This window comes from Alligator sinensis, unplaced genomic scaffold (genome assembly GCF_000455745.1).
Source record: "Alligator sinensis unplaced genomic scaffold, ASM45574v1 scaffold1130_1, whole genome shotgun sequence".
In the NCBI taxonomy this organism is placed as follows: domain Eukaryota; kingdom Metazoa; phylum Chordata; order Crocodylia; family Alligatoridae; genus Alligator; species Alligator sinensis.
The window spans coordinates 432,855-445,356 of NW_005842358.1; the positions used below are offsets into that span (position 1 = coordinate 432,855).

General features: G+C 41.0%; 1 protein-coding gene across 3 annotated transcripts in view; it reads right to left on the minus strand.

The window, feature by feature from the left end:
• Positions 1 to 12,502, minus strand: part of CWC22 (CWC22 spliceosome associated protein homolog) — a 66,284-nt gene that overhangs the window by 22,230 nt on the left and 31,552 nt on the right. For all 3 annotated transcript variants that reach the window (XM_014522480.2, XM_014522479.2, XM_014522481.2), the window contains exon 14: positions 12,024 to 12,084. In XM_014522480.2, coding sequence (XP_014377966.1) covers positions 12,024 to 12,084 — 61 coding nt within the window. The remainder of the gene's footprint in view (positions 1 to 12,023; positions 12,085 to 12,502) is intronic.

Here is a 12,502-nt window from a genome sequence, read left to right on the forward strand (position 1 = left end):
CCCCCCCCCACCGCCGCGGCTGCCTGCAGAAGCTCCCTGCTTGCTGCCACCATGCCCTGCTGCCTGCAGGCGGTCATCGTGCCCCCCCAGCCTCGGGAGGCATGCGACGTTCATGTGTGGAATCCTAGGAGACAGCCTGGGGGAGGAAGCAGGAACTGCTTTGTGGGGATCAGCAACCACGCTAAGCCCTGGACCCTTGCAAGGACAGTAGCAAGACTGTTACTTCGTTACTGTGTAGCCTTTTAAAAAAAAATATCAATTCCTGTAAATACTGTAGTGAGGTGTTGTTTCCACACCATAAATCTCACATGCAGCTGATCACTTGCCCCGAACCAGCTCAGTTGCTGCTTCAGGCACTAGTTATACTGCTCTTCCAATATTTCTTGCAGCTCTGAGAAGGTTAACATAAGACTCTGCTCCTTCTCCTTTTGGGGCCACAGAGATGTGGTAGCTATCTTGCACCGACAGTGCGCTCTAGCACGGTCTTCTGTTCTTCCCTGTTTCTATTCAAACAAAAACAAAGGTGCTTCCCCACTTAAGACACACACCCCAATTTGGGAGGGCTGATTTGCGAGGAAAAAGGCATATGTGTGGTATACAAGTAAATATAAGAAGTATAGGTTGCTTAAGATCAGGTGGTGTAATATGCAAGGACTGAAACATTTTTTAGTGTAGAGGATAACAGATTAAATCTTAAGTATACTTCCAAACAGTTAAATTTCTGTTTTCAAAAGATACAGATTTTTCTGTAAAGTACATACAATAACGTTTTGTGGGAGGGGAGAGTTAGCTGATTTAAGTGATACACATTTTAACCTTAACTTTAATGTAATTTCCTGTGAACCTCTAGTAGTTTAATGAGCTCAAAAAGTTTAAAATTAAGTGGTATACAGGTCCCAAAGGAGGAGAATGGTCAAATGAGGCTGACCTATGCAAAGCATTTTCCTTGAAGACGTTTGAAAATGTATAAATTGGCCACGGTGATCAATGTATGCAACTGTGACCACCAGGCATGACTGGTATAATGCCCCTAGGAATTAAATTAGTGACTTTAAGAAAAGAGTGGTTGGCTCTAACCTGGTCAAGAGGCTATCATACTACTGTTTTGCAATCTTAATTGGATTCTAATTGGATAAAAGATCCAACTCAAGGTTTCAGTCCTGATCTTAACAAATTATTATAATTTTCTACAGCATTTTCTTGTAGCAACAGAATCTTCACCCTCATGAATGGGAACAATGTTTTCTGAAACATCCCATGCCTTGGCACTTCTTTCCAAAATAGACCAGAATAACCACAAGTGACACCATTTTATGAACAAAAAAAATGAAATCCATTTCTTTCACCTAGTCATGCCATCAATAACCATAGCAAAACTAACCTCAAAAAACCAACCAAAACACAACCACCTGTCTCCACTACCTACATAATTATCGAAAATAAAGGCAAAGGTGACCTCCCCCATTCACCTTTAATTAATAGGAAAATTCCTTAGATAATACAGAAATGGATATGTTAACATGAAGATTAATTAGATATATTAAAGATTAAATACATGGACAGCCTTTTATCAGCTATGCTTTACCCAACAATGCAAGTGAATTGGAAAAGTTAAGCAAGTCAGCTGTAATGCTTAAGTGCAGGAAGTATGAAGGTGCTTCAGAAACCAACAGAAAAATGGCTGCCTGTGCAATACGTATGCACTGTAGAGTGGGAAACTACACAGCACCAGGGAACACTGATGGCAGCATTGTCAAATGTACTCATTGTTTATGGTTGTGTAGAAGTGATATGGTCCAGCAAGTGGTTACTGCACACCGAGTGGTTTTATTTCAAAATTGCCCATTAGCTTGTTAAAACACCCTGGTATAATGTCTCTGTCCATTACAATACATCTAGGTCTTAGCAGAACTTATCAGTTGTAAATACTTGAAAAGAATTCTGTTTTACATAAGAGTCGTGTTTACTACATCTTTATAAAAACTGAGCATTCATACTGACCCACAATGGGGGGAGCGGAGGGGAGGAGAAAATCAGTGATAGAGAGCTCTTATACCAAACTTGAGATTAAATTATTCATTCTTATTTGTGGCCAATTCAACCATCTTGCATAAATCTCCCTAAATGAGATTCTGAAATTATCAAAATGTTTTCTATGGGTCCCCCTGCAGAATTACTTTTTTTTTTTTTTTTTAATTCAAAGCCCAGGTGAAACAAAGATGCATTCAAATATAAAAATAATGGCCAGACTGGCAGCAACATAGCAAATTGCTCTCTAAACCATGTGTGATTCTATACCTTTTGCGTAGCTATTTCTGTAAAGGCATTCATGACTGGATGATTCCCATCAAAAGACTGGGTCTTATGTCCTTTCCACAGTACACCGATTTGAACTACTCTATCTATCCCTACCCATCAAAGATTAGTAAAAATGTATTTTTGGGGGGTTGGGGGTAGAGGTGTTCTCATCAAATGTTTAGAGCGTACAATTATTTTTTTTCTTAAAAGTATACTGTGATAAGGATTGAAACATTTCCCTTTTGGGCCTCAGCTTGAATGAGACTTAGAGGGCTTTATTAATATTGTACACACTTTATGAAAATCCTTATTCAATGCACATATGGCTTCCTAACAAATAATCAAATTCCCTGGTTAAGAAAGAAGTCTAGACAGAAGTGACAACTACTATCTCAGTGATCTCCAAGTCCTCCTTTATTAAGGACAACATCAGATGCTGAAATTCACTCTTCAAAAATGCAGACAGCAAAAACCTCCCAAATAAAGGCACTGAGCAGGAAAGATGTGTTTTTAACTTTTTAATCAGGCCAGTGTGTCTTCCTAGCATCTGAGCTACAAAACTGGCTGGTTGACTGCAAACTCACATTAAACTATTTTATGTTGTTTAAATATTCTTCTCTGGTAATTGATAGGAGTTTTGAGACAGAAGCACCATCCTCTTAGAAATACAGACTGTTATGAGACAATGCCTTAGTACCGTTTCCCACAGAAAGCAGCTAGTGGTACAGCATACAGACTAGGAGGCAATGGATATCTGACACACTGAACTTTTGAAAAGTGATCCCTCTGATACCTTTGGAAGTCACTGCTCAATGTACATCATGAAAAATAAACAAATTCAAATATTCTAGAGATACTTAAAATAAAAAATAGAAAATAAATCCCCAGTTAAAGCTTAAATTTCATCTTAAATGAATTTAAGAACTGCAGGCATCTCAGAGTACAGAGAATCATCTTGCTTATTATACTGTCACAAGGTGGTTCAAGAATAAAAGTATCAATCACGCCATGAATTTCCCTGCTTTAGTATCAGGTAATAACCTTCACATATTTGAACTGCCATGAAGGAAGGAACTTAATGGAGAAAAGAAGAATGCTTGGTAGACAAGAATCTGGATTCCAGGTGTAGATACAACAGAGTCAGCATAAAAGACGTGAAGCAGAGTGTCTGAAAGGAGATACAGGGCCCCTGTAAAGGATCTGGAAGGTTTTAATGATAGACAAGAAGCCATAAGAAGGATTCGAGAGGAAACAGAATGTACAAGCTCAAGTTGAGGAGAGGAGAAAAAAAGTTAGCAGTGTTATTCTATATATTAAACATGTAAAAAGTACAGAAGCTCCAAGGCAAGAGAGAACCATGAAAATGAACAGGTTTCAGTCTTAATCAGTGGTGTTCCATCTCTTGGTCCCATGGGCCAGATGAGTGGCATGAGGCCAGAGTATCATGCTATCTGGGCAAGAAAATTTGGCAGCAGAGTAGCAGCAATTAATGCTGATATTGCTCCCTGACACCATGTTCTCAGACTTGGGTGGGGGATCTCTGTAGGCTGGGTTACATGGCTCCTTGGGCCAGATCTGGCCTGTGGGTTGTATATTGAGCACCCCTTGTCTAGATGGCTGCTTCTGACTGACAATACAGGAGTGAGAAGTAATAAGACTTTGAGAAGAGGATGACATTGTTGCTAACTCCTCAGAATGACAGAATAAAAGGAGGAGAAAGTGATCAATATTGGTGAAGTCACCAAATATATAATTCTTTAAGAACAAATAAGTACCCTCTGACTTTCCAGCAATGTGGTGAAGTCATATTTAGTGGGATGAAAAAAAATTGAATCCGGACTGAATGGTAATAGGAAGACTGAAGAGACAAAGCGTAGGCCCAGCATACTGCAAGACCCATCACACAGAGCAAGTTGCAAAGGTAGGTGATAACAGATAAAAGAACACACTTTCAGGAAGAATGTCAAAACAATGGAAGATGAGGAGATGAAGTCTAGGGAATATTTAATGGGACTATGTATACATAACAGGAGAGAGAAGTTATAGATAGAGAATGAAAAAATGGGGGTACAGTGGGTCAGAGAAGGAGGACAAATATTTTGATCGCATAAGACCAGTTATTTTAAGAAAAACAGGCCTTTTGAGATTGTGGCAAAACAAAAAATGTATTTTGAGTTAAGAAAGGGAGAGAGATAACACAATGCTTGCTTCTAAATCAGACTGGCAAACAGCAAAGAATTTTAAATGTTCCTCTCAGAATCTGGGAACACAATGCCAAAAACCGGTACTAAAATACTTTAGTTCACCCCTTATCTATTTGAACAGTAATCCTTTTGCTTTTCTCAGAAAAAAACACGTGGCATTTCATTGTCAAGGAGTTACTGTAGCAAGATAACCCAGTGTAATGATCCACTGATGAATAACTGGAATATATTTCTAAAAAAAAAAATCAACTACAATGTCAGGCCAAACATTTATTTATTTATTTATTTTTAAAACAGGGAAGACTTCCAGGATAACTAGAGGATATATTCTTCACATAACTGTCAAAGATGTCCTCTCATGACTGATGTATTGCCAATCATAGTTATTTCTAAATTCCCCCCCCCCCCCCCCCCCCCCCCCGTGTCAAAACTGTGTAAGCGTGGGACAGAAAGGTGATTTTATTAAGCAAGCCATCCTGAAACAATATATATATGAAATGATTTCTTACACTACATAGACTTGGCTTGAGTACAAATTTCCTTTTACTAACCTCCTTGCAACCTAGTTTGCCAAGTGGCATTATTTGTAATACAGGTCAAGGTCCTATCATACTCCATCCAGTTTAATAGTTTAAGTATTAGACAAAGAATTTCACTGCCTGAAAAATTTAACATTTTGATAATACCCAGTAATATTTTCCCCAAAACATTAGGCTAATCTCTTAAAATAAGACAAACTATCTTACAATATTTAGTAAGGTACCACTAGTTTGGTGGAACTGGTGTCAGCAGTATTTTCAACAAAGAAAGGTCAGCTATGGCAGTTTAAAATTAAAAGATATCAAATACAGAGAGAGCGGGTTGTTCAAGTGATTAAATACTGGAAATCTACATTTTTGACCTCTAGGTCACCATTTCAAGTTTGGCCTTAAGTGACAGTGAAGAAGGCATCCACCAACTGATGCCTGTACCAGTGGCATCCAGAAGGAACAGAGTCATGTTTTCAGTCAAATGCATCTGATAATCAGTTTTATGATAATTATAATTGGCACTCGTTAACAGCCTCCACAAAGAGAATGAACTATTCTTATCTAAAGGGTCCTCTATAGGTCAGGCCTGAAGCATATTCAAAGGATTTTATAAAGAAGTAAAGGCTGCCAACTCTCTCTCTCTCTCTGTCTGGTCTACACTTTCTTTCAACAAAAAATAAAACTGATTAAGAGAAAAAGAAAAGAAAAAGAAGAAAAAAAGGAAACCCAACCTATTCCGCTGAGATTTTATCAAAGATACCAAAATCTTCCTGAGACTGGAAGTTTAAACATGTGAAAAGTAAAGGTTTATGTTCGGTAAACTCTCTTAGCACAATTTACTGGCAGGTTGAAATTTTTAGAGAAAAGAAAAGAGAGACCAAAAAGAACAGGCTGAAGCTAATAATTTACAAATTTTGAGTTCTGCACTAACAGCAGAGAAGCCACTAAGAAGGTCACACAGAAGAAAGCAGAATTAGCAACCACTTCCTGAGAACTAACCAATTTATACGACTAACTCCAAGGGTGACTGATTAGTGTGACCGATCTGTTTTCTGTTTTGGATTGCAAATTACTGGCATACCTGTGGAGTAAGAAATTCTTTACAGCAAGGAAAGTTTGGCTAACTCTGAACCTAAGTGGATACATTTGGGACAAAGATTTCCTGTAAAATTGTAAGAACTTCCTCAAATGATTATTCACAGATACTCAAACCCAATGTCTTATTTTGCTGTTACAAACCATTCCCAAAATAAAATAATTCCACACATGGAGGGCAAAGACACAAAGTGATTGAGAGTGAAAAGAACAGGTGTCATCTTCGGGAATATTCTTAACACCATAATTATACATGAAAGATGAATCATGAATTTAACTACTTACTTTTAAACAAAGTCTTATGAAACCTGGATATGTTTCCATTTGAATAAATAACAGTTGTAGAAATAAATTATTTCATTGACTGGTATTAATTTATATTTTGGTGCTTTAGGATATACACAATGTCCAGCTTTGTTTGTACTTGAATTAAATATGTCTGATTTCAGTTAGTCATAGTAGGATGATAAATCTATACAACAAACCAGACTCTCATTATGAATGACTGAATCCTCAAGACACCGAGTATATTTTAATTATTTTAAAGAAAAAAAAAAAATCATATCTAGAGGAAAGAATCCCTAATCATTTCAGAGGGAAAATTAAAAATGAAATAAAATAAAAATTAACCATATTTTTCAGTTAAAAAAATAGTAATAGTGCTTTGTAAAAATAAATGAGACAGACAAAATTCTAGCAAGTGTACAGTGTGGAATGAAGCTGCATTATTGGAATACACACAAGCCAGCCACATAAGTTTTTTCTGTATCTAACTTCTGATTGTAAAAATGGCTTAGGAAGCATCAAGTTTAACATTTTTCTCACCGCACAGGGGATCCCCTTGATGCCAAAAGCTCCTATAATCGCTTCAATAACCAGAAAAATCTGCCACCCCTTGGCTGCCTTACACTCAGGTGGATGCAGCAAGTCCTGAAGCTATAAAAGCATCATATTCCCTAGAGCTATGCATTCTTGCTGATGTTGCTTGTATACAATAAAAGTACTACAAGGAAAAGGAAACCATATTTATTCTTGGAGATTCATAAAGGAAAGAGATTAATATTCCAGGCAAAAAAAAGGACAAAATAAATGTACAAGTTATTTCCAACTTCATAAAGGGCACTGAGAGCATAATCAATTGAAAGTTGTTTAAAAACAACTCCACAAAACCCTAACTTTGCTTTAATTTGAATTTCACCAAAGTTAACAAACAGCATTAATTTGTTGAGAAAGTGTATGATCAACTGCAGACCTACCCAGATAGCAGGTAGCAAAAGACAGGGTGTGATATTCAATCACTTTTCTCTCTGAATGCAAATAATAAAAAAGGTAGAAACACTTCATAAATATCATCCACAAACACTACTCAGTTACCAAAGCAGTGCTGCATTTTGACTGGTTTCTAAATAGCTCTATGGCAGTTATTTGGAAATTACCATCTAATCCAATATAACAATCAGTATCTTAGAATTTCTAAGAACCATGTAAACACACAAAATAGAGTAGCAGTGCTAAGACAACTGCTACAAATTAACCAAGGAAATTAGGTTGATGATTTTGCATTTTGGTAGCCAAAACACAGTTTTGTTTTCTTTTATGTATCCAAACAGGTAAGAATTATGTTCTCAATTTTCTACTTTGCACTTGAAGGTAGAAAAATATTATAATAATAATAATTCTAATATTATAAAAGCCGTAGTCTGTCCATCTGTCTGTAACGTTTTATTTCCAAGAGCGTTCAGACTGCACGTGGTAGCCATGACAGCAGGGACAGAGGGGATGGGGGGCCCAAGGCCAGCCCATCCCCTGCTCTGTGGAGGAGCCAGAGGCAGCGGTTGCGCAAGGGGATGGGGAACACTGTTGGACCCACAACACCAGCATGAGGGAGTGGGAGGATGGGCCTGGTCCAGGCCCTGGCATGCTGTGGAATGGTGGAAGAGCAGGCCCTGGTGCTGTCATGATGGCAGGGACAGAGGGGAAGGAGCAGGGGGCAAGGCCAGCTGTGCTGACCTCGCCCCTCCTGCCCTGCTCTCAGGAGACAGAGGTGATGGAACGGACAGTGGGGGATGAGGCCAGCAGCTCAGGCCTCACCCCTGCTCCCTGGATGCAGTAGTGGCATGGGGTGCTGGGTGGTGGTGCTCCATTCCCTCCCTTCCTCCTCATTCATGGGGAGGGGAGGCAGGTGGACGTGGGCCAGGTGGGGGGGAAGGGGAGCCGGCTTGGAAGGAAGGGGCCCAGCCCTGCAACACTGGCAGTGGGTGGGAGAGGGCACACTGGGCTCAGCCTGACCCCATACAGCAATTGGGGGGGAGGGAAAAGGAGGAGGAAGGCACGCTGGGCCCAGCCAGCCCTGGTCCTAAAACTTCAATGGGTGGGAAGGGGTGCCAGGCCCCGCAATGGCGGTAGAAACAGAACACAAACATAACTGTCCACATTCAGTAAATCAGGGTCTCTTAGTAACGTAACTCAAATTTATAAACCAGACTATGTAAAAGGCTTCTGTTTTTTAGGGTCTGAAGTTTGTAAAAACAATAGTTATTTTTTGGAAATATTTTCTTATAAGATGATGCCTATCATGTCTTGCCAATCGGGTGATTAATAGATATTTATACCTGTTTAATTCTGGTACTTTAAACACTATAGAAATGGTTGGGGAAGCACTAGGACAGGGGTAGGCAATGTTTTTGGCCAGAGTGCCAAAAAAATAGCTATGTCTACTTTCTAAGGTGCCAGAGTGCTGGCATGCCAGAAAAACAAAACTGGGGCAGAGGGGGTTACATGGTAGGATGCATTACATATTAATATAGTTAATAATCATAAATGTTACTTTGCATGGTAAATACCAGGTTTTTTAAAAATTCTAAACCTGGTGACAATAAATAAAACTTCATATATTACCTTTTTGTGTATTCTTTTTTGTTAGGCATATTATGATGAGAGAGAGGAAAAGAAAGAAAAAGAGGACAGAGGGAAAGAAAAAGGAGAACGAGAAAAAAAAACAGAAGAGAGAGAGAGAGGGTGTGCCCCTTGCTGCCAATGTCTCCTACCACTCCTCCACAGTCCTGGAATGGGGGAAGCCCAGGCCCAAAGCTGGGAGGGTGGGCCTGGCCAGGGTTCAGGCAGGCAGACGCCCCATCCCACCCAGGCAGGGACAGCACTGGGGCACCAAACACTGCAGCCAGGCACTTGGGGCAGTCTGGGCAGCGCAGGAAGTAGCAGGGGGAGGTGCTGTGGCCAAACTATGCTGGTCTGACTCTGGAGCTCCACGGGGATGGGGTACAGCTGCCCTGCCTGTGAGCGGATGCTGCTTGGCCAGGGTAGGGTGGTGCGCTCAGGGGGCTCCCGAGTCCGGGCCTGGCCTCCGTGCGCACCGGGCACAGCTGTGGGAGCCCTTGCACTGGGAGTGGCTCTGTTGCACTTGTGCTGTGCCCAACAGAAGGGACCTCAACAGATTGAGTCCGACCCTCTGCCTAGGCAGGAAAGAATGCTGGGGTCAGATGAGGTCAGTGCTGAGGAGGCTGAGCCGGAAGCTCCCTGAGCCCCGTGTCCTGCCCTGGCCAGGTGGCATCCCCTCGTGGGTAGGGCAGCTGCACCCTATTCCTTGCAAGCTGTGCAAGTGGGGCCAAACCCCACCTCAGGTGCTGCTAGGCATCCCTGCCAGCCTCCCTGCTATCCTGCAAAGTCCTGGGACAATCCCCTGCTTCTTGCCTAGTCCCTGCCTTCCCAGGGGTTGGCTGAGCCGGCCTGCCTGCAGTGCCTCTCCCTACCCACCATCTTTCTCCTTGTGCTGCCCAGACCCTGCCCTGAGCGCCTGGGGCACATCCACCCGCTGGGAGTCTCCAGCGCAGCAGTCCTGCGCAGCACCTGCCCAGGCCCTGGTCCCAGACATCCACAGCTCTCTCCAAGGACTTGGCTGGGTGCCCCTGCCTGTGTTCTGACTCTGCCCCTGGTGCCTGCCAGCGTTGGGACCTGTGGCTTCTCTGGAAAGCCCAAAGCAGCAACTTAAAAAACATTTTTTTAAATAATTTCCTTGCATGTGGCCTGGCATGCCAGGGAAAACATCTCTGTGCACCACTAATTGGCATATGTGCCAGGGGGTGCTGATCCCTGCACTAGGAGGCGATCAACTCCGAGGCGTGAAACAACCTGCACACCATATTGTAGAATCTGATCCAGAGAAAGTATTAAGCCTGAAAAACATCTTTTCCTGCAGAATTCTCCTTACATCTCATTGAAAATCCTAATCTTCTATGCAGTGGTTTTCAACCTGTGCATTTGGGGGTCCGCAGGCTGTATAAGGGGTCCATGAAAGATGACTATGATCAAAAGTATGTGAATACCCACACTTACAATACAAAGGGGTCTGCACTTCCATTTGAAATTTCCTAAGGGATCTGGCACCTCCATTCAATTTTTTTTTAGGGGTCCACAAATGAATAAAGTTGAAAGCAACTGTTTTGTGGGCCTAGGATCACACCTAGTCACTTTTAAATCATTTCACACACAAAGAATGAATGGTTCAGAAAGTAAAACAGACAGAAGGATCAGATGCCTTCTTAAGCCTCTTCTTTTCATTAAAGATACCTTTGTAAAGAAATAGTGGCAGAAATGAAAGCACAATGGGCCAAACAGTTTCTAATTATAATAGTTATGTTTTTCCAGAAAGGGTACCAATTTCTTTCCCCCTCCATAATTGTTATTGCATTGATAAAGACGAGCTTTTGCATTTTTTGGATCAGAGTATGTCAAAAGATTACAAGCATAATAGCGAGCCAAAAAGAAAGGTCTATGATTTGTGATTATGAAGATTGAGACAGGAGAGGAATGAGTTTATCAATAAATAAAAGACCTGCTTCAGAAGTTAGATGAATATTTAGATCTTGTCAACTGCTCAAGGCTCTAGTTTAAATCTTAGTCAAACAGCAATGTCCCTGTCTTGCAAGCATACCAATGAGAAATCTCTTAAATGCAGTAACTACAGACAAATGCTTGGTAACATAATCCCTAAGATTACAGCAAAATGGCAATACTGGAGATGATTGCTTAATACAATACATAATATTGCTCAACCAAATGCATGAAAAGAATAAAACCTTGATTCTTAGCATGTCAACAAAACAGAGTAGGATTTGTGCTCTTATAGTTACTGTGTTAAATTTCTCACCCAAGAGAAAAAGTCAAAAAGTCGACTGCCAAACATTCAAAGTCTTTCTTTCAGAGACATTCCTCTGGTTTCCAGAACTGTATCTGCTTTACAATCATATATTGGTCATCTCTGACAAACAATGTTCAGTAGTCTTCAATCTTTTTAGACTGAAGCCCCTCTTGTTTGACCTGAGGTACTCTTCCATAACTTTTGTGAACTGCATAGCACCCATTTAAAAAAAGATTACAGTACTTTTTCCTTGCAGAGGGGTTGGGCAGTGAAGGTGGGGTACTAACCCAGCAGGAAGGAACCTAAGCCTGTACTCATCTCCCGACTCTTCACAGCACCTTTCAAAATGATCTTGTGGAAACCTAGGGTGCCCCAGAACCCTGGCGGAGAATCATGGCAGTATAATAAATGCGTCTAGAACTAGAATGACACCACATGGTAAGTCAACAAACTCACTAGAAAGGGGAAACTGAACCCAACTTTCTGAATCAGTACACAAGGAAATGAAACCACAACAATCAGCTGTCATGGTATTTGCCATAATGATAATATTGTTTCTCTACTATAAGTATTATAACTAAAACAGCAATTTATCTCTTTTATATTTGTTCAGATGGCAGACAACAATAGGATCAAAATCCTAGGTGCTACAATAAACATTTTATTTAAATGTTTAACAATCAAATTATAAAATTTCCCCTCCCACAGGAACGAAAAAAAGGAATAAAAGGAAAAGCTTACAGTCTGACTCTCAGGAAAATCCATCTTCAGCAATTTGTGAGCACATTCCTCAAAGTCCAAACTGCAAAGGGAAAAAAGCATTTACTACTCACGTCTATTTCTTACTGTGCAGTACACACTGCATTAAAAAACACTTTCCAAAACAAGACTGATAGGGATTATGTAATCATATACAATGATATTTGTCATTCTAAGAAAGAATCATCTAATTCAGGACTGTTCAACTGGTGGCTAGCATGCTGCCCACAGGCCCTTGCAACAGACACTCTCACTGCCACACAGCAGGTCAGGGTGGCCTCTACCACTGGCAGAAATCAATGTTGCCATATGGGGGGAGGGAGGGGCTAGGGGTGGTGCACTGCCAATGCACTATGGGGAGGAGGGATCACATACCACCAGGACTGCCTTCATGGTTGGGGGGCTAATTCTGAGGAGCTATGCACTGGGACTATGTGGGCAGCTGGGGGGGGGGGGGGGGG